This window comes from Hyperolius riggenbachi, chromosome 1, assembly GCF_040937935.1.
Source record: "Hyperolius riggenbachi isolate aHypRig1 chromosome 1, aHypRig1.pri, whole genome shotgun sequence".
NCBI classification, from domain to species: Eukaryota; Metazoa; Chordata; class Amphibia; order Anura; family Hyperoliidae; genus Hyperolius; species Hyperolius riggenbachi.
In genome coordinates this window covers 135,142,992-135,167,541 of record NC_090646.1, presented here as the reverse complement: position 1 = coordinate 135,167,541, position 24,550 = coordinate 135,142,992, and the positions used below count along the sequence as shown (strand labels likewise).

Here is a 24,550-nt window from a genome sequence, read left to right as displayed (position 1 = left end):
GGTATACAGTGGCGGGTTCACTGAACACAACAGGTATGCAGTGGCGGGTTCACTGAACAGGAATACAGTGGCGGGTTCACTGAACAGTACAGGTATGCTGTGGCGGGTTCACTGAACACAACAGGTATGCAGTGGTGGGTTCACAGAACAGGTATGCAGTGGCAGGTTCACTGAACAGGTATACAGTGGCGGGTTCACTGAACAGAACAGGTATACAGTGGCGGGTTCACAGAACAGGTATGCAGTGGCAGGTTCACTGAACAGGTATACAGTGGCAGGTTCACTGAACACAACAGTAATGCAGTGGCGGGTTTACTGAACAGGAATACAGTGGCGGGTTCACTGAACAGGTATACAGTGGCGGGTTCACTGAACAGGTATACAGTGGCGGGTTCACTGAACACAACAGGTATGCAGTGGCGGGTTCACTGAACAGAACAGGTATGCAGTGGTGGGTTCACAGAACAGGTATGCAGTGGCAGGTTCACTGAACAGGTATACAGTGGCAGGTTCACTGAACAGAACAGGTATACAGTGGCGGGTTCACAGAACAGGTATGCAGTGGCAGGTTCACTGAACAGATATACAGTGGCGGGTTCACTGAACAGAACAGGTATGCAGTGGCGGGTTCACTGAACAGTACAGGTATGCAGTGGCAGGTTCACTGAACAGGTATGCAGTGGTGGGTTCACTGAACAGGTATGCAGTGGTGGGTTCACTGAACAGGTGTGCTGTGGTGGGTTCACAGTACAGGTATGCAGTGGTAGGTTCACAGAACAGGTATGCAGTGGCAGGTTCACTGAACAGGTATGCAGGTATCCAGTGGGCTCACTGAACAGAACAGGTATGGTGGGCTCACTGAACAGAACAGGTATGCAGCCAGGAACAAGCTAAGCCTAACTAATCTTTCCCTATGAGAGACAGTCTGCAGCAGCTCGCCCTACTCTCACTAACGCAGGCACACGAGTGAGCGTAATGGCCGCCGCTGCCTGCCTTTTATTAGGGGGGGGGGGGGGAGTGGCTCCAGGGGCTAGTGTAGCCTAATTGGCTACACTGGGCCTGCTGACTGTGATGTAGAGGGTCAAAGTTGACCCTCATGGTGCATTATGGGGCGAACCGAACTTCCGCAAAAGTTCGCCTGCGGGACGCGAACGCGAACCACTGAAGTTCGCATGGAACCGTTCGCAGGCGAACCGTTCGGCCCAACTCTACTGGTGAAGCCATTAACAAATTTGATTATATGTTTGAAAACTAAAAACCAAATCAAGAAAATGTACTGAATGTAAAAGTTCCTAAGAAAAAAAAGAAACACATTCCATACTGTACTAAGAAATCTCTGACAGCTGCTTTGCCTGCTGAAACAAAACACTTGTTTCATTTAGTCACCTGAAATTAATGTCCATACCCACGATGGCCTGAACTTGGCTGTGGCGGACGATAACGACTGCCATGGCCGAGGTACGGGTGGTTAGACCAAAGTGTTTACAGCAGTCGCACAATGATTGGTGAAGAGCCAGCTTGTCGGCTCTTTAGTGATGCCTGATGCACTGCCCAATGGCATTGTTTTCACTGCTGCTCACCAGCCTGAAGCTGCTCTGTCACACCCACTCGTTATACCTCTGCCCCTCTCCACAGCAACAGATGTCCTTAGCCAGAGGCTGATGATGCATCTGTACAGTATCAGTGCTCTGTCACCCAGCAGGGATCAATACACGAACCGTTGGGTGACAGAGATCCACAATCTGAAGCTTTATTCTGCCACACCTGATTATCCGGGTGATCTGCTGTGCACCGTACTGAACATATCGGTATCTTAGCTGTACCTGCCTACTACTTCTTTTGCACAATGAACTGGTCTTTGTATAAAAAAAAAAAAAAAAAAAAAGAAAGAAAATTGTATGGTGCTTGGCCATATTCAAAGTAAAGTATTCCCATTTATATAGTTCTTGTAAACATTTGAGCATTGTTTTCCCCTTGCTTATAATATGCTTCGATACATTTCTAAAGAAAAAAAATGTTCTGTGCTACTGCTGTAAGTACTATATCAGTGTTTCTCAACATTTTATTGGTATGTACCCCTTATAAAAGCTTGTACTCGCCAAGTACCCCCTAGCATAGTAAACCTTATCACAAGTACCCCTTGACAAATAAATATTTAATCGTAGTACATAATAATTGGTTGTAAACAATTTTCAAGCATTTACTATCGCTTTTAATTAGCTAAAATACTAATTTGGTGTTGTTTATGTAGGATTTATCATTTTCTAAAACTCTAAATTTGTTATACTTGGTTAAGTATATCAAGCATGAGTACACCCTGGAACCATCAGAAGTACCCCTTGGGGTACGCGTACCGCATGTTGAGAACCTAGGTACTATATGATGTAGTCAATAAGAACCTTCCCCTACAGAGAGGCCAGCCATTCTATTTTCTATAACAATAAAACCACTGTGCTACAGCAGCTCAACTAATCCATTTCCCCAGATATTTCCTGACTCGTTCTAAAGGGTGCAGCAGTGTTTTCAGCATTATTACAGCACATTCTCTGTTATGAAGGATGGTGTTAGCCAAATAGCCCCTGATGTGAGTAACAGAATATCAGGCCCATTTTGACACACATATGTTAGAAGTACTAATATATATATATATTTATATATATATATATATATATATATATATATATATATATATATATATATATATAGGCATTGAAATCAATCCTTTATGCTTTGAATTAATTAACTGAAATACTTATGAAAAGTTCAAGCAACCTAGATAGACTATTGATTTCACTTCAGGAGAATTAAAGAAAAAATAAAAATTATATGTAATGATACCTTTATTTTGTCCCTAAGACTTTCATTTTCATCTTGAACTCTGCGCAGGTCAGATGTGACTAAATCTCTTTCTTCCTCTAGGTGGCGCAAGTCTTTCACCGAAGAGTTACTTCTGCGGAGAGGAGACAGGTCTCTCTTCGCCGTCATCAGCTCATTTTGGGCCTGTAAATAGTTGATAGCATTGCATTTAGCACCAGTATAGAAGGTAACAACTTACTGATTAATCTACAAATTATGAGCTTGCAAAGACTGATTTGCTTGAAGTGTTTGAAGAGGTTTTTTTTTTATTAACAATGGAGTTTTGTCATATGCTCCAGTAACATGTAAGGGCTGGTGCATTACAAGCTCTTGTAATGCAATGCTATGGGGGATATTTAGAAAAATCACATTGCTCCAGTGTGCACACACACATCAATCAATCAATTCACTTTATTGTCATTGTGTAACACAACGAAATTACTTTTCATGACTACCCCACAGTGCATATAGGGAACATAGTGATAGTAACAAGGAAGAGTAGAAATTATACAAGTATGCCAGGTATTACAGATATTTAAACAATTTGTACACCGTGTTAATTATTTCAGAGAGGATTCAGAGTTCATCAAGTTTATGGTGGATGGGAACAAGCTGTCTTTCAGTCTGTTTGTGTGTGAGCGGATTGATCTAAAACGTTTACCTGATGGAAGGAGCTCAAACAAGGCATTTCCAGGGTGAGTGTTGTCCTTGATAATGTTTTTTGCCCTTCTCACGCTGCGAGTATTATACAAGAGTTCCAGTGATGGTAGTTCAGTGGCAATAATGGCTTCTGCTGTTTTAACAACTCGCTGCAGGGCTTTTCTAGTAGCCTTCGTGGAGCTGTTGTTTCAGGCTGTCATGCAATTGGTCAGAACGCTTTCTATAGTGCATCCTTAGAAATTAACCAGCAGCTTCTGTGGGAGGTTAGCGCTCCTTAATTTTATCAAAAAGTAGAGGCGTTGTTGTGCTTTGTCAGTTAGAGCTAAAGCATTGTCAGCCCAGGACAGATTCTCAGCGATGGTGACTCCCAAGCTGGAAACTCTGTCCACAGCCTTTGCATTGATCATTAGCGGTAGGTGAGTGGTCTTTTTGGTGGTCCTAAAGTCCAGAATAATTTCTTTGGTCCTCTTTGTATTTAATAACAGGTTGTTAATGTTGCACCATGCAGTCAGGTTCCTAACTTCTTCTCTGTATGCAGCTTCCTCATTGTCTGATATAAGCCCAATGACAGTCATGTCATCTGCAAACTTAACAATTATGTTTGAGGTATGGATAGGCTGGCAGTCATGGGTAAAAAGTGCATAGAGGAGAGGGCTTAGTACACAGCCCTGTGGCACGCCAGCGCTCAGGGTAAGGGTGGAGGATGTCTGTTTTCCTAGTCTGACAGTTTGAGGGCGATTAGTAAGGAAGTCCAATAACCAAGTACATATGGAGGGAGCAAGACCTAGTGCATGGAGTTTGTTGGTCAGCTGGCTAGGTACGATGGTGTTAAATGCTGAGCTGTAGTCAACAAAGAGCATCCTAACATAGGAGCTGTAGTCAACAAAGAGCATCCTAACATTAGCAGGAGCTTTTAAAATCACAAAATCAAAAAGCACTCAGAAAAGCTCTTGTAGTGTGCACCAGCCCTAAGTGAGGACTGAAAATAATTAGGCAGTAATTTCCAGTTATGTGGCAGTTGCTGCCAGTTTGGACTTGCTCATTTCAAAGCTGCATCCAAACTGCATATAATGTTGCATCAGCTCAGAAATGAAGAATCTCTGGCAGTTACTTTTTAAATATCAAAGAAAGCAAATTATTTGACTTTTTTTTTACAAACTTTTTATTCATCCCCAAATAAGGGATAAGTACAGCAGCACCCATGTCCTCAGCTGCAGAAAAAAATAAAATGACACTTTAATTACAGCATCAACGTGAACAACGCCTCATGGTCCTTACCTGCTCATAAAGTCCCCGGAACTTATCCCTTTCCATTGTAAGCACCTTCACATTGGACTGAATCTCAACCATGTGCTTTTCAAACCTGTCTAGCATTTCCTGGAGTTCATCTCGCTCCCTGGTGAGGCGGCGGAGATCAGAACTGTTGGGTGAGCTCTACATAGGGGAAATAAACAAGAAGCAAAATGAGCTCCAATTCACATCTGTATATCAGAAGAGGAAAACTGTGTGATATGATGTAACGTCTTCTAAGAATCTGCAGCTGTAATTGTAACAGTACTTTTACAGAGATGGGTAATTGAACTATAATGCTACTATTAGTCAGTATTAACAATATATACAAATATCTATAAAGACCAACTTTTCACTGTATAAATATAAAAAGGCATAGAAGAAAGCCGGTCCATGCACCAGTCATCGTGCCGATACACCATTACCCCACGCACCCATCTTGGAGATAATCCCACCAGTTTGTTGAATGATGGCTGGTCAGACGAATACACACAATTGGAAATGAAGCACATACATGCTGAACGGTGCCCAGAACAGTTTTCTTCTTCTAGTATTTAATGACACATTAAAAAAAAATGGATGGGCTGTGGCCCATTTATACTACGGATCGAATATTCCAAGTAACACTGACTGGTTGAGGTCCATCTGATGCCCATATAACAGCATTTAACCTAAGCAGCCTTGCAAGTTTTCAGGGTTTTTAAAAAGAGTTCAGTGAAGTTGGATCACAGCAGCAGGAAGTGCTGATACAGGAGAAGATGAGCAATGTTTGCAGTGAGCCGTGCTAGGATTACATCCACGGCAGAAGCACCTTACAGACTAGCCGTGCCGTAACTACCTACATGGGCAACAACTACTGAGTCTGCACCTCCAACGGTAAGAACTTGAGGAGTTTACGATTACTTAGGTTTTGACTTTCACTGTACTGTTTTCTTGCCAAGGGGAGCCGCTGTGTACATGGACATTAGTGTGGTAAGGGAGTGCCAGGACTTTTCCTTTTTGCCATTGGAAGGGTAACAAACCTGACATTAGTGAAAAAAAGCCTTAATCTTAAGGAGAACAAGAAAGTTTTGTGATTTAATGCTTTTCTTACATGAGAGATCTGTTTGTAAACAGGCAGCTTTCCACCAATTACTACTGATGAAACAAACAAATACACTGTATTATTATTAAAACATGGCCTGACATACTACTGCTATGCCGAAGACACTCAGCTATACTTGTCCTTCAAACCTGGTGGAACAGACCCTACTCCAAAATCCACAAGGAAATTCTTGCTTAGCAGAGCTACAGGGGTGAATTAATGACAACTGGTTGAAACTGAATGCTGACACAACTGAGGTCCTTGTTGTCCATTACACCAATCAGGATTGGGAACTCTGACGTTAACAGCTCCTACCTTGTGTGCAGCCTTGGTGTGCTAGTCAATGGGGAACAGAGCTTCAGAAATCAAATCTCAGCTGTAGTCAAATATTCCTACTTTCATCTGAGGAACAATGGAAAAATTAAACATCTTATTCCCCCAGAGGATCTTCCAACCCTAGTTCACGCCATCATCACATCACTGCTAGACTACTGCAATGCCCTCTATGTAGGACTCCCAAACAAGGACCTGTAACGCCTGTAACTTGTACAGAATGCTGCAGCCAAATTGCTAACAAAACAGCCTCGCCACAGTCACATTACACAGATTCTTCGCGCTCTGCAATGGCTACCTGTAAAATGGAGAATACTCTTCAAGATTGGACTGTTAACATGCAAATCCCTACACAAGTTAGGCCCTGGATAAATGAAGGATTTGCTGGAACTGCACCACACCTCTTACCTCAAATCAGCAGGATCCATAAACTTGGTCACTCCCAGAGCACACCTGAAATCCTTTGGAGCCAGAGCTTTCTGTCATACTGCCCCTACCCTTTGGAATTCCCTACTACACTCAGTAAAGACAGACCTATCCCAGGAGCTATTCAAATCCATACTGGAAAGCCACCTGTTTAGCCTGGCATTTGCAGACTTATAGAATTCTACCTCTGTACCACAAGTCAGCCAATTACTGGTCTGAGCCATGCTTAAAGTCATATGGGAGAAAAGCGCTTTACAAACGATGTTTGTTGTTATTAATTCACTTCTTCATTATCAGAAGTGCACAGAAGCTGGAATGGATACATTTTATATTGACCAGGTAGCATAATATAGCACTAGTGATGTAACCCAGTCTCTGTCATTTCAATTGATGTCCTCATTCTCTCATGGCCATTAATGGCTGATATGATGTTTCACAGGCACCAGTTTTCTACAGAACAGTTATATAAATGAAGCCCTTACCAGTGAGTACCGAACAAAGCCCAGCACAAGTGAGTACTAAACCTAAAAAAAGGTTAGGTGGGTAAATAGCTACTACCTTGTCTGGGGAGCCCAGTGTTCTGCTGCTGTTATTTAGGGTGGAACGATTTCTAGAGAGGCCTCTTATATTAAGACTTTTCTCCAGTTTCTCCAACTCTGCTTTATAATGATTCCGTTCTTCCTCTAAGGTTTTCACAAAAGAGTCCATTCGAGAGGGTGAGCGATCCGTTCTTAAAATGCCGTAGTGTGTCCTCATCCTCTCAACTTCTAGCACCAATTCCCGTTCTAAAAATGGCAAACAATGTATCATTTAACATTTCAAAACAGAAAACGTTTTTGGTATTAAACTGCTGATGTTCAATTTTTGATGGTTACACCTAAGCCATATTCTAAATTAAAGTCTAAATATGCCCATCTATGATACAGGACCATATGAAAAGTTATTTTAAAGAGAAGATGAAAAATGATCTCTTAGGAGATAACTCAGGTGAAAAAAATGAATTGCATATGGGCCACAATCTTGATTGGCATACATATGAGTAAAATACTATTCCCCCTGAGTTGTGGCAACTCGAGACTCGATCACACAGACATGTAATCTGGGGTCCAAAAATTACAGACTCGCGGGCACGGACTATAGTTTTGCTGCTATAGCTGCGCCAAAACAGGCGTGATTCAGCGCCGAAATGAACTGATTCGATCTCAATTGTACAATGTTACCACTGCTATGTAATATGATGGACTACCTAAAGTATTTGTTCCAAGTATATTGACTCAAGTTTACCCTTCTACAGTTTCCACCTATACAAATTAGGATGGGGGACTCAAATACATACATTTTATTGAAGCCTTGGCAATATATAATGTGCATCAAAAGAGTTACATTAAAACCGCAAACATGTTAAAAATACAAGCCTGGCCACGAGCGCTTGCTGGTTTTCAATAATGGGATAGGTTGTAGTTACTGCACGCGACCATCACCCAACATATGCCTATGGTCTGTGCCACTACACCTAATTCCCCTATGCCCACCATAGATTTCAACATATTCGACAAATTTAGCACAGTATATTTACCTGTTACCATCTGTTTTTCAAGTTTGTTTGAAAGCCGCCCTTTTTCATTCTCCACGTGATTCAGGAGGGATTCAAACTTGCGGCTTTCTTCTTTTCTAACTTCTAGCTCATCCTCCAGCTTATTTTTTTCAAATTCACATGTATTCAGATCCTACAAGAAATACAAACAAGTCTTTTGCACTATAAAATAGCCAAAAAATATCTTCACTAAAACTGAATATATTTGTATTTTCAGACCAGCTTTCTACAATTATATGCAAATATTTAGGTCCCGCCTATACCCATTTAGAAATGTAGTTGATTTTGGAAAAAAAGGGCAGTGAATAACTACTGCAGGAAAACACCATACTCTACGTGTCCAAAGCAACCACACCTGAATATTTTATTGGACAGCCTTTAGCTTTCATTAGGGCCTATTGCCATTGGGGTGCAGCATCCATTTCCGAATCGGACACACCACCCGTGCTGTTGGGAAGTCGCAGCGGAAATTGCTATAGCTGTGCCATGTTGGGTATGACTGAATAGGCAGCATTTCTGCGACCGGCTCGCATGCGGGAAAATGCTGCAAATTCAGACGTAGTGGAAATGGGCCCTTACAACTCGCATTCATTGTGGCATTGTTTCAATATGCTTCTGCAATGTCACAACACTTATTTCCATCCGTGATTGCATTCATTTTTCACCAATATCTTGTAGAGATCATGGGAGAGTCAGACCGCTGCGCAAATTCTTCTACAGCACATTCCAAAGATTCTCAAAGGGGTTAAAGTGTGGACTCTGTGGTGGCCAATCCTTTTGTGAAAATGATGCCTCATGCTCCCTGAACAATTTTAGTCCAATGAATCCTGGCATTGTCATTTTGGAATGTGCCATGCCATCAACAAAGAAGAAATTCACTGAAGGAATTACCGGGACATTCAGTACACTCTCAAACATACAGCTAACCTCATTCTTTGGGCGCCACATTTTTACGAACCTAGACCTGCAGATCATAGCACTGTTAAATCCAAGTGGTGACCTTTTATTTGGACAGGCAGTGTATAAACAAAAAGTAATTCGTTTCTATTTTATGAATAGCGATGGTCAATGAGATGCAAATTGTTCAGGATGCAGGATTATGCGCATTTCATGTACACATTTATGCAGCTTGAAAATTGACAGATTGAATTCTACCCTGGCGAGATTTGATCAATCCATTTTCAAGCTGCATACGTTTGCATGCAGAATTTGTAAGAATATCAACTCGGAATAATTTGCATCTAATTGTCCATCCCCATTCACTAACTTTAAAACTGGGGCAAATAAAGTAGGTTATGTATTAAACATCTATTATTTATATAGGATTTTGCCGTCTACTTTAAACCATCAGGAAACCTCACAGGAAAATTCTGCAAACGTGATTGAGTGGACGGCACCCTCTCAATCTTCTAGGTTTGAGATAGGTTGTAGTAACATATGACCACACTATTCGGCCAATCAGAAAACTTCGTGTTGTAGAGGGTGCTGTGATTGGAGAATTGTTCTTTATAAGGTTTCCTGCTGGTTCCCCTAAAGTAGACTATAACCAAAGATTCGCAAATATAATTAATTTTAAAAATTAACATAAAAATAATAAAATATATACTGCACATTACAAAATAAATAAAATCTTTTATTAACAATAATTGTGTCTTTATATAAGAATGCATCACTTACAGATTTGTACTGAGACAAGACTGTTTCAAGTTTATGAACTTCCATCTGCAGCCTTTCTATTTCATTCTGAAATGAAACAGCACATTAAGTGATGATTTCTAGAGCTCTCAGTCAGGTTATCTGCTGCAATGATTTACATCTACGTAAAGACAAGCTGCCGGCACTGCTTCACAGACACATACTTCACATCTGCAGAAACAATGTACTATTGGTAATGCAGAGGAATAACTAGATACATTTGATAATCTATACAAATATATAACCAATAGTGTCAAACCTTTCCTGCACATAATGAAAGGGACCACAATGACTTATAGAGGAAAGGTTAAGGGACGTGGCTTCTTAAAATATGAAGACCCCTAGCCCCAATCTATATCCCCACTCCCTTCCTGGAGGGCAAAATCCAGGGCGGGGCAGGAACACAGCAGCAGCAGAGGACACAGTTGAGACTCAGCATGTGTGAGTGGGAGGAGCTGTAGAGAGAAGAATGGTGTAAGCATGCAGGAGCTGAATTGTTGCTCTCATCCTGGTGCATGTTACTTCCTGCACAGGACTCAGCATATTCATGAGGGGGAAGAAATAACGGTTAGTCTGAAAGGACTTGTTGGGGCGAGGTAATGGGCAGTGCCACTGCATGATCTACTATACCATGCATACACGGGCAGCACGGTGACGTAGTGGTTAGTGCTCCTGCCTTACAGTGCTGGGTCCCAGCTAGGTCAACATCTGCAAGGAGTTTGTATGTTCTCCCCGTGTCTGTGTGGGTTTCCTCCGGGCACTACGGTTTCCTCTCACATTCCAAAAATATACAGATAAGTTAATTGGCTTCCCCCTAAATTGGCCCTAGACTACAATACATACACTACATAATACATACATACACTACACAATACATACATACATTACACTACACAATACACACACTACACAATACATACATACACTACACATACACTACACAATACATACACACATACATACATACACTACACAATACATACATACATACACTACACTACACCATACATACACTACACAATACATACATACATACATACACTACACAATACATACATACATACACTACACAATACATACATACATACACTACACAATACATACATACACTACACAATACATACATACATACATACACTACACAATACATACATACATACACTACACAATACATACACTACACAATACATACACTACACAATACATACATACACTACACAATACATACATACATACATACACTACACAATACATACATACATACACTACACAATACATACACTAAACAATACATACATACACTACACAATACATACATACACTACACAATACATACATACACTACACAATACATACATACACTACACAATACATACATACACTACACAATACATACATACATACACTACACAATACATACATACATACACTACACAATACATACACTACACAATACATACACTAAACAATACATACATACACTACACAATACATATACATACATACATACACTACACAATACATACACTACACAATACATACATACACTACACAATACATACATACACTACACCATACATACATACACTACACAATACATACACACATACATACACTACACAATACATACAGTAGACTACACAATACATACACTAGACTACACCATACATACACTACACTACACCATACATACACTACACATACATACACTACACAATACATACATACACTACACAATACATACATACACTACACAATACATACATACACTACACAATACATACATACACTACACAATACATACATACACTACACAATACATACATACACTACACAATACATACATACACTACACAATACATACATACACTACACAATACATACATACACTACACAATACATACATACACTACACAATACATACATACACTACACAATACATACATACACTACACAATACATACATACACTACACATACATACACTACACAACACATACATACATACACTACACAACACATACATACATACACTACACAACACATACATACACTACACAACACATACATACACAATACATACATACACTACACAATACATACATACACTACACAATACATACATACACTACACAATACATACATACACTACACAATACATACACTACACAATACATACACACATACATACACTACACAATACATACATACACTACACTACACAATACATACACTACACTACACCACACCATACATACACTACACTACACCATACATACACTACACTACACCATACATACACTACACACATACACTACACAATACATACATACACTACACAATACAGACATACACTACACAATACATACATACACTACACAATACATACATACACTACACAATACATACATACACTACACTACACAACACATACATACACTACACAACACATACATACACTACACAACACATACATACACTACACAACACATACATACACTACACAATACATACACACACACATACACTACACAATACATACACTACACAATACATACACACATACATACATACATACACTACACAATACATACATACACTACACTACACAATACATACACTACACTACACCATACATACACTACACTACACCATACATACACTACACACATACACTACACAATACATACACTACACAATACATACATACACTACACAATACATACATACACTACACAATACAGACATACATACACTACACAATACATACATACACTACACAATACATACATACACTACACAATACATACATACACTACACAATACATACATACACTACACAATACATACATACACTACACAATACATACATACACTACACTACACAACACATACATACACTACACAACACATACATACACTACACAACACATACATACACTACACAACACATACATACACTACACAACACATACATACACTACACAACACATACATACACTACACAACACATACATACACTACACAATACATACATACACTACACAATACATACACACACACATACACTACACAATACATACACTACACAATACATACACACATACATACATACATACACTACACAATACATATATACACTACACTACACCATACATACACTACACTACACCATACATACACTACACTACACCATACATACACTACACTACACCATACATACACTACACTACACCATACATACACTACACCATACATACACTACACTACACCATACATACACTACACAATACATACATACACTACACAATACATACATACACTACACAATACATACATACATACATACACTACACATACATACATACATACATACACTAAACAATACATACATACACTACACAATACATATACATACATACATACACTACACAATACATACACACACACTACACAATACACACGCTACACAATACATACATACATACATACATACACTACACAATACATACATACATACATACACTACATACATACACTACACAATACATACATACACTACACAATACATACATACATACACTACACAATACATACATACACTACACAATACATACACACATACATACATACATACATACACACACAATACATACACTACACTACACTACACCATACATACACTACACTACACCATACATACACTACACTACAACATACACTACACTACACTACACTACACTACACCATACACTACACAATACATACATACACTACACAATACATACATACACTACACAATACATACATACACTACACTACACATACATACATACACTACACAATACATACATACATACACTACACAATACATACATACATACACTACACAATACATACTCTACACAATACAAACAGACATATGGCTATGGTAGGGATTAGATCGTGAACTCCTCCGAGGGATAGTTAGTGACAAGACTATATATACTCTGTACAGCGCTGCGGAATATGTTGGCGCTATATAAATACTAAATAATAATAAATAATAATAGACCCCCAATATAAACCAATATTTTACACAGGGGACAAAAAAAAAAAAAACAACAACTTGGTTTATAGCCAAGTATTGTATATACGGTAATTAAAAGCAACAGCAAATGCTTGGAAACCATTTACACACAACTAGGGTGCGTTTCCAATAAATGTTACTCACATCAGGTGTTATATGGTAGACATCTGCTTTCATAATGGAGTACAGTCTATAAAAGTGTTACCGTAAGAAACGATCTAGGGCATATTTCACAAAATTACATCAATAACTCTCAAAACAATGTATGGAATTTTACTACCTCAGCTACTCAGGCGATGCCACTAACCTTTGCTTCTTCGATTTCTGCGTCTGCAGTCTCCAGAGCCACTGCCTTGTCTCTCTCCATCCGCTGCGCCATCTGGTCAATCTCTGACAGCCCCTTACACAGCTCCTCATTTTTGGAGCTCAGATTCAGCACTTCACTAGTCGCATCATGTCTGGATTCCAGAAGTTCTTGTACACGCTTTTCAAGATCTCTGTTAGATTGCTGAAGGTATTCAATCTGCAACACATGCATTTATATAAGCCAGAATGGATTATCCTTCCTTTAAAAATGGACCAGCAGCCCTGAAATAATATAACAGCATAGATCGCAATGCTACATGCTTAATTGAAACTGTGTATTTCATTTACAACTGTGCCAAAATGCAAAGAATCACAACTGCCCATACCAAAATAATTCCAGCAGCTGTTGCTTTTATATGAATGGTTTACCAAAATAGCACTGGGAGACATCTCGGAGTTCACTTCAACCTGAATTATCGCAATGTTTTCTACAAAATAGGACTAAACCCTATAATAGTAATCACAAAGGGCGCCTGTTATGTTAACCGTTTAGCTTCTTTTAGTTTGTTGCATTTTGAACTCTAGATTTAGAGTAATGTAGAATTACCTGAAGGTTCAGATGGGCCACAAGTTTCTCATTACTTCGGTACCTGGCTTCAAGGGAAATGACATCATGAGAACGTCCTCCATCCAGAGCTAAGGCCAAGCGCTCTACTTCTTTGTCTCTCAGCTCAACCTATGTTGGAGATCAATACTAACATTGAAAATTGAAGTCACAGAAATGGGGGGGTGGGGGGGAACGCTTTCAGCGTGGAATCCAAACATCTATTATTACTGTAAATGTAACTGTATTTGTCAAATTCTGTAAATATGTTTTTGTTTTTTTTTAAAAAAGGTTTGTGTTATGTTATTGGAGTATAACTCCTGCCCCAACCTTACAAAATAAATTATCTGATTGAGGTTACTTAAAGCGGAACTGAAGATTTACTAAAAACAAAGGTTTCCACTTACCTGCGCAGTCCTGGCCACGTGCATCCTTCTTCTCGTTCTCCTCTGCAATAGCGTCCTGCAGGATGGGACCGCAAAGGATACACGTGGCCAGGGCTGCGCAAGCGCAGTTGCGGTCGACTTACAAGTCGGAAGTAACTAAGCTGCACCACGGCAGGAGAACGGAGGATCGTTGAGGACCGGTGCGGCAAAGGACGGCAGCACGTGGCTGGCAGAAGCCCCAGGTAAGTTGAAATCTTTGTTTTTAGTGAATCTTCAGTTCCACTTTAGGAACTCCAGTGAAAATAATGTAATAAAAAAAGTGCTTCATTTTTACAATAATTCTGTATAAATGATTTAGTCAGTGTTTGCCCGTTGTAAAATGTTTTAAATCCCTGATTTACATTCTGACATTACATGGTGACATTTTTACTGTTGGCAGGTGATGTAGCTGCTGCATGTTTTTTTGGCAGATGGAAACAGCTGTAAACGGCTATTTCCCAAAATGCAGCAAGGTTCACAGGCAGGAAACTGCCAGGAGTACGTACTCAGAGTTTCTTGTGGGAAACATCACAATATCAGTCATACAGCGCCCCCTGATGGTCTGTTTGTGAAAAGGAATAGATTTCTCATGTAAAAGGTGGTATCAGCTACTGATTGGGATAAAGTTCAATTCTTGGTCGGAGTTTCTCTTTAAGTCCTTTGTGACAAGGTACTTTCAGCCAATCTGATCACCAGAAAAGCCAGTAAATGCTGCATGGCAAAGGAGAACTTAGCGTTTGGTGAAGAATTTACCGTACAGGAAAATGAGTAGCCAGCTAGCTAAAGAATATCTGAACTGAGAGGGATATGGGGGCTGCCATACTAATTTTCTTTTAAACAATACTAGTTGCCTGGCTGTCCTGCTGATCCTTTGCCTCCAATGCTGGGTACACACTGTACAATTTTCCGTGTGATAGATGGATGCGATTGATAAAATCCCTCATGTCCGATATTACTCCCGATCAATTCTGCGCTCGATTTCTCATAGAAGTGAATGGAAAGAGATAAGAAAAACGAGTCGAGATGAAAAAACGATCGGGTCGGAAAATCTTACCGTAATGTACCCAGCATCATGCCTGGTACACACAATGAGATTTTCTGGAAGATTTACTGCCAGATTAATTATTTCCAACATGTTCGATTTGATTTCTGATCGATTTTCCATAGAAGTGAACAGAAAATCGATCGAAAATTGAGAGATCAGACATGTTGGAAATAATCGATCTGTCACTAAATCTGCCAGAAAATCTCACGATCTGTACCAGGTATAATACTTTAAACAATAGACCCTAAACAAGCATGCAGATAAGGCATTCCTGACTGAAGTCTGACCAGATTAGCCACATGCTCGTTTTAGGTGTGTGTCCCAGACACTGCTGCAGACAAAAACATCAGCAGGATGCCAGGCAACTGGTATTGATTAATAAATAAATAAATAAATATGGTAGCCTCCATAAACCTCTCAGATCAGGTGACCTTTAAGGGGGGCACATGTTCTGTGTCACTGCAATTAGGCCCCATTCCAGAAGCCGTTTATACTCATTTTGAAAAGCAGGACATGAGGATACAGGACTGCCTTCTTGTGGTAAAAAAAGTATTTGATATTTATGTAGGCTGATATTTATTATTTAAGCTTATGTGAGGTGCAAAACACATACTGAGATCATTTTGGAGAGTGTCCAAACAATTTAACAATTAGAGTACATCCATGTGGTGAGTGGCACTTTACTACACCCTCATTCATCAAAGGTAACTGGATAATAAACTGTACAATAACTGCTGTGACTACAGATCACCAATACCAATTCAGAAAAATAGGTCTGCTAAAAGGATCAATGAACAAACGAAGTGCAGGTATTATGCCATAAGTACATATCTAGCAGCCATCTACTTGATTGTCACTTTGTGCTCCTATCCAAATATAATGACTCAATAATTCTAGATTCAACAGACTAATTTCATCTGGAATGTGCTGTAAAGTAGAAGTGCAGCACACAATGACCCAGCCAACGTCTCTGCATTCAAGAAGACCGATGGGACACAGATGCATGTACCCGCAATATTTAACAACCACTGTGTCCCCTCAGTGTGGCTCTGCATCCCTGTGGGTGGTTACATTGCCCCCAGAAACTTCCAACAAGCAGCTTGTTGTATTCGTTAAAGTTTTTTTCTTTGGTGATTCTTAAAAGGGCCAAAAATACCTAGGTGAGAAGTAGGGAGAGAACGGGAGCCCAATGGTGCAGTATCGTTCGGTATAGGGAGGATAAACTTATATACAGTGGCTTGCAAAAGTAAGTTTTCCACATTTTGTCACATTACTGCCACAAACATGAATCAATTTTATTGGAATTCCACGTGAAAGACCAATACAAAGTGGTGTACACGTGAGAAGTGGAACGAAAATCATACACGATTCCAAACATTTTTTACAAATCAATAACTGCTAAGTGGGGTGTGCGTAATTATTTAGCCCCCTAAGTCAATACTTTGTAGAACCACCTTTTGCTGCAATTACAGCTGCCAGTCTTTGAGGGTATGTCTCTACCAGCTTTGCACATCTAGAGACTGAAATCCTTGCCCATTCTTCTTTGCAAAACAGCGCCAGTTCAGTCAGATTAAATGAACAGTGTTTGTGAACAGCAGTTTTCAGATCTTGCCACAGATTCTCGATTGGATTTAGATCTGGACTTTAACGGGGCCATTCTAACACATGGATATGTTTTGTTTTAAACCATTCCATTGTTGCCCTGGCTTTATGTTTAGGGTCGTTGTCCTGCTGGAAGGTGAACCTCCGCCCCAGTCTGAAGTCTTTTGCAGACTCCAAGAGGTTTTCTTCCAAGATTTCCCTGTATTTGGCTCCATCCATCTTCCCATCAACTCTGACCAGCTTCCCTGTCCCTGATGAAGAGAAGCACTCCCCGAGCATGATGCTGCCACCACCATATTTGACAGTGGGGATGGTGTGTTCAGAGTGATGTGTAGTGTTAGTTTTCCGCCACACATAGCATTTTGTATTTTAACCAAAAAGTTCCATTTTGTTCTCATCTGACCAGAGCACCTTCTTCCACATGTTTGCTGTGTCCCCCACATGGCTTGTCAAACTGCAAACGGGACTTCTTATGCTTTTCTGTTAACAATGGCTTTCTTCTTGCCACTCTTCCATAAAGTCCAACTTTGTGCAGTGCACGACTAATAGTTGTCCTATGGACAGAGTCTCCTACCTGAGCTGTAGATCTCTGCAGCTCGTCCAGAGTCACCATGGGCCACTTGACTGCATTTCTGATCAGCACTCTCCTTGTTCAGCCTGTGAGTTTAGGTGGATGGCCTTGTCTTGGTAGGTTTATAGTTGTGCCATACTCCTTCCATTTCTGAATGATCGCTTGAACAGTGCTCCGTGGGATGTTCAAGGCTTTGGAAATCTTTTTGTAGCCTAAGCCTGCTTTAAATTTCTCAATAACTTTATCCCTGACCTGTCTGGTGTGTTCTTTGGACTTCATGGTGTTGTTGCTCCCAATATTCTCTTAGACAACCTCTGAGGCCCTCACAGAGCAGCTGTATTTGTACTGACATTAGATTACACACCGGTGCACTCTATTTAGTCTTTAGTACTCATCAGGCAATGTCTATAGGCAATTGACTGCACTCAGACCAAAGGGGGCTGAATAATTACGCACACCCCACTTTGCAGTTATTTGTAAAAAAAAATGTTTGGAATCATGTATGATTTTCGTTCCACTTCTCACGTGTACATCACTTTGTATTGGTCTTTCACGTGGAATTCCAATAAAATTGATTCATGTTTGTAGCAGTAATGAGACAAAATGTGGAAAACTTCAAGGGGGCCAAATACTTTTGCAAGCCACTGTATATACTCACAAAGGTTGCAGTTCCTGCAATCCCTGTATAGGCCTGCAGGGAATTAAACATCCTTGCTCGGTGCTCCAGGTCTTGCTGGATACTAGATGGTCGCTCTCCTGCTGTACGATAGACTTTACAGAAAACTGCAAAGCTATTACCTCCAAAGGAGGTCTGACTGGTAGTGGGAAGGATGGAGGCGCCCAATGTGCGTTCTATTTTAGTATTTTTAAATACAAATAAAAAATGATATAATAAAAAGAGAGGTAATTGCTTACCTCTCCAGAAGATATGGACACCAGTTCAACTGGAAAAAGTTTTTATTCAAAAAGCAATCTGACAACACATTTCACAGGTCACGGCCCACTTCCTCAGGTCAATACAAAATGCCATGATAGCATAGGGAATAGAGTGTAGGCGCCTCTAATGTCTAAAGACATTAGAGGACGCGCTGATGTGGACAGAAAAAAATATTGCATGAGAGGCATGCCCAGAACTCAGGTCCTCTCGTGATCGGTGTTCACGAGTGTGCAGTGACCAGGAACTACTTCCAAGTCGTGGCCATTTTGGATTTGAAAATACACATTTTAAAAGGCCAGAAATGAGTGGAAAGACTGGAGAAAAACCGCATATCATGAACTAGAGGGTGCCCAGATCCAGGCAATATTTTTTTAATTCTATTTCGGGTTACTGTTTTTTTATACCTGAACTGATGTCTACTTTGGGGGACCCAGCAGGAAAACTCCAATCACAGCACCCTCTACAACAGCACTGTGATTGGCCGAATAGTGTGGGTGTACTTTACTACAACCTAAATGTGTGAGAGGGTGCCGTCCACCCAATTACTGTACATTAGCAGAATTTCCCTAGGAGGTTTCCTTCCGGTTCCACTAAACTACACTAGCGTCCAGTATCATAATACAAGAGGATTCCAGTTTCAAGTTGAAACCAACCTTCTGAGTAAGATGTTTTACTGCCTTCTCAGCCATATCCAGTTTTTCTTGAAGAGATGTCACATCGTGCTGAAGCTCACGAATTCTAAAACACAAAGCATGAACGTGAACATGAGTGACATCACTGCTTTTGCAGTTATACTTTAAAACAGATACTGTGCATGTAGCATGATACTACAGATAGATTTTTATTAATGAGCTGAGAGCTTTGGGTTAGTACACAAGAGAACACACCTATCATCAGCAACTTGCAGCAGATCAGCAACATATGGATCCTCTGGCTGCGGTACAGGATGACTGCTTACTCCAGATGGCGGGACGGGCTGATCAATCTGCATGCGCTGACGCCTAAAAGGAATGTTTCTCTTCTTTCCCCCTACAGAAATTTAAAGATGAACTGTAGTGAAAATAAGGCCATGAATAAAATTGCTTATTTTTTTTCAATATGAATTTATAAAATATTTAGTCAGTGTGTGTTCATTGTACATTTTTTCCTCTCCCTGGTTTACATTCTGAAATTTATCACAAGTGGCAACATCTTTGGTCCTGTCAGGTGATCTCTGTGGAATGTTCATTTCTGAGAGTTCTAACACAGAGGTTTGTGTGTTTGTTTGTTTTTTGCATCAAAAATGTGTGTTTGTATGCGAATTTGGCTAATGAAAGACAATAGAAAATCCAATGTGATGTGCGAATTTATGCTGTCAGAAGTACATTTTTTTTCATGCATGCAAAAGCAAAAACACAAATTTTAGCACAAGTGAGATTTTCCATTGACTTCCATTAGAAGTTCTGCAAATGCATTTTCGCACATTCAGAAAATACACTCAATTTTATATTAGTGTGAACCCAGCCTCAGGCTGTGGTCCTGACATCCCACTGTAGGAGAGGTTCCACCACAATATCGGCCATACAGATGTCCCCAATGATCTATTCAAGAAAAAGGTAAAGATTTGCGGTAAAGGGGTATCGGCTACTGATTGGGATGAAATTCAATACTGGGTTAAAAACTTCCTCTTTAACCACTTGACACTACAGCTGGTGTTCCTCTTTTGGACCAGAGCAATTTTCACATTTCAGCACTCCTTCCATTCTCTTGGTAATAACTTTATCACTACTTATCACACCAAAACGATCTATGTCGGGGTTTTTTTGCCACCAATTAGGTTTTCTTTGGGTGGTACCTTTTGCTAAAAAAATATTTTCTCTATGCATTTAAAAGAAAACCTGTAACTAAAAATAAGTTCCCCTGGGGGGTACTCACCTCGGGTGGGGGAAGCTTCCGGATCCTATCAAAGCTTCTCCCGCCCTCCTGTGTCCCATGGCGGTCTCGCTGTGCCCCTCCAAACAGTGGGGATATAAATATTTACCTTCCCAGCTCCAGCGCAGGCACAGTATCGGCTCGGAGATAGGCGGAAATAGCCGATTGCTGTCGGTTCGCTCTACTGCGCAGGCGCAAGTCTCCTACGCAGTAGAGCGGACGCGACAGAGATCGGCTATTTCCGTCTATTTCCGTGCTGAGAGCCGTAACAGCGCCCCCGCTGGAGCAAGGGAAGGTAAACATATCAAGCCTTCTCAGGCTTGTCCAGCCAGGATTGCAGAACGCTTCGGGGGAGCCAGCGCTGGACTGCCTGCAGCTACAGGGATGGGGGAAGCCTCACTGGGACCCTGAGGCTTCCCACTCCCGAGGTAAGTCCCCCCCCCCCAGGGGACATTTTTTTTGTTTTTTTTTAGTACAGAGTCTCTTTAATGGGAATAATAAGAAAAAAAATATGTTTCCTGGCTATTACAATGTTTAAATTATGTCCCCAGTACAATGCATAGCGGCAATATTTTATTTTTCAGCTTTGTTGTCCGTTTACACTATATCAATAATTACAAGCCCTTATTTGCAAAAATTAACAATATACCCTCCCCTCATGACATACATATTAAAAAAAGTTGAGTCCGTAAGGTAACTATTTATGAAAATGACCAGAACTATTCACCAACAGCTCACCACTTCTGCACCATCTCAAATGGCAGTGTCTGTGAATATGGTTTTAGCCAGTAAACAACTAAACTTTGATACAACACCCTCTCTACTCATCTGACCTGGCCCTTAATGACATTTTTCTTTACCCAAAGATAAAATATTGAAAGGAAGACATTCAGGATATCAACAGTAATGCAAGGAAAGCTCCAGAAAAAGAAGTACATCTACAAGGGTAGAGTAGGTGCTTGTGAACAGCCTCCCAAGGTGAGTATTTCAAAGGTGACCGCAGTGACATTCAGCAATAAGGTATGTGCCTCTTTTTCTGGGATGAATTTGCAAACTTTATTGTCAGACCTGGTATGTTGACATCAGATAATCAGATATACATGACATACATTCTCTTTCTACCTGGACTTAGGGTAAAAAGTGAAAATTCATGTTCATAGAACTGACAGCTACACAAGTCACTCGGTCATTTAGAGTTAATTAAATAATCTCTTCATTGCATTTGGCAACCAGCTGTTACCAGTTTGCAAACTCCAATAAAATATTTTTCCAATCATGACGTTCTCTTTTTGTACAATTATGTTCCATGAACTGGGTACAAAAGAATGCTATACCACAAGTTAAAATCTAGAAACTGATAAATGGACAATCACCACATGACATGCTCATTTAGCACAATCTAACCTGGTGTTTGCACCACAGCTTCACATGCTCATTCAGCACAATCTAACCTGGTGTTTGCTCCACAGCTTCACATGCTCATTCAGCACAATCTAACCTGGTGTTTGCTCCACAGCTTCACATGCTCATTCCGCACAATCTAACCTGGTGTTAGCTCCACAGCTTCACATGCTCATTCAGCACAATCTAACCTGGTGTTTGCACCACAGCTTCACATGCTCATTCCGCACAATCTAACCTGGTGTTTGCACCACAGCTTCACATGCTCATTCCGCACAATCTAACCTGGTGTTTGCACCACAGCTTTCCATGCTCATTCAGCACAATCTAACCTGGTGTTTGCACCACAGTTTCACATGCTCATTCAGCACAATCTAACCTGGTGTTTGCACCACAGCTTTACATGCTCATTCAGCACAATCTAACCTGGTGTTTGCACCACAGCTTAACATGCTCATTCAGCACAATCTAACCTGGTGTTTGCACCACAGCTTCACATGCTCATTCAGCAAAATCTAACCTGGTGTTTGCACCACAGCTTTCCATGCTCATTTAGCACAATCTAACCTGGTGTTTGCACCACAGTTTCCCATGCTCATTCAGCACAATCTAACCTGGTGTTTGCACCACAGCTTCACATGCTCATTCAGCACAATCTAACCTGGTGTTTGCACCACAGCTTCACATGCTCATTCAGCACAATCTAACCTGGTGTTTGCACCACAGCTTCACATGCTCATTCAGCACAATCTAACCTGGCGTTTGCACCACAGCTTCACATGCTCATTCAGGACAATCTAACCTGGTGTTTGCACCACAGCTTTCCATGTTTATTCAGCACAATCTAACCTGGTGTTTGCTCCACAGCTTCACATGCTCATTCAGCACAATCTAACCTGGTGTTTGCACCACAGCTTCACATGCTCATTCAGCACAATCTAACCTGGTGTTTGCACCACAGCTTCACATGCTCATTCCGCACAATCTAACCTGGTGTTTGCACCACAGCTTCACATGCTCATTCCGCACAATCTAACCTGGTGTTTGCACCACAGCTTTCCATGCTCATTCAGCACAATCTAACCTGGTGTTTGCACCACAGTTTCCCATGACATTCAGCACAATCTAACCTGGTGTTTGCTCCACAGCTTTACATGCTCATTCAGCACAATCTAACCTGGTGTTTGCACCACAGCTTCACATGCTCATTCAGCACAATCTAACCTGGTGTTTGCTCCACAGCTTCACATGCTCATTCAGCACAATCTAACCTGGTGTTTGCACCACAGCTTTCCATGTTTATTCAGCACAATCTAAATTGGTGTTTGCACCACAGCTTTACATGCTCATTCAGCACAATCTAACCTGGTGTTTGCTCCACAGCTTCACATGCTCATTCAGCACAATCTAACCTGGTGTTTGCTCCACAGCTTTACATGCTCATTCAGCACAATCTAACCTGGTGTTTGCTCCACAGCTTCACATGCTCATTCAGCACAATCTAACCTGGTGTTTGCACCACAGCTTCACATGCTCATTCAGCACAATCTAACCTGGTGTTTGCACCACAGCTTTCCATGCTCATTCAGCACAATCTAACCTGGTGTTTGCACCACAGCTTCACATGCTCATTCAGCACAATCTAACCTGGTGTTTGCACCACAGTTTTACATGCTCATTCAGCACAATCTAACCTGGTGTTTGCACCACAGCTTCACATGCTCATTCAGCACAATCTAACC

The 24,550-nt window shown here is 40.6% G+C and overlaps 1 protein-coding gene across 4 annotated transcripts in view; it reads right to left on the bottom strand.

The window, feature by feature from the left end:
• The window catches only part of CEP135 (centrosomal protein 135), a 102,272-nt gene that overhangs the window by 52,512 nt on the left and 25,210 nt on the right, over positions 1–24,550 (bottom strand). For all 4 annotated transcript variants that reach the window (XM_068278582.1, XM_068278580.1, XM_068278579.1 and 1 more), the window contains 9 exons: positions 20,384–20,525; positions 20,150–20,234; positions 14,920–15,048; positions 14,314–14,529; positions 9,921–9,986; positions 8,226–8,376; positions 7,208–7,434; positions 4,795–4,950; positions 2,839–3,000 (listed from right to left, as the gene is read on the bottom strand). In XM_068278582.1, the coding sequence (XP_068134683.1) occupies positions 2,839–3,000; positions 4,795–4,950; positions 7,208–7,434; positions 8,226–8,376; positions 9,921–9,986; positions 14,314–14,529; positions 14,920–15,048; positions 20,150–20,234; positions 20,384–20,525 (1,334 nt within the window). The remainder of the gene's footprint in view (positions 1–2,838; positions 3,001–4,794; positions 4,951–7,207; positions 7,435–8,225; positions 8,377–9,920; positions 9,987–14,313; positions 14,530–14,919; positions 15,049–20,149; positions 20,235–20,383; positions 20,526–24,550) is intronic.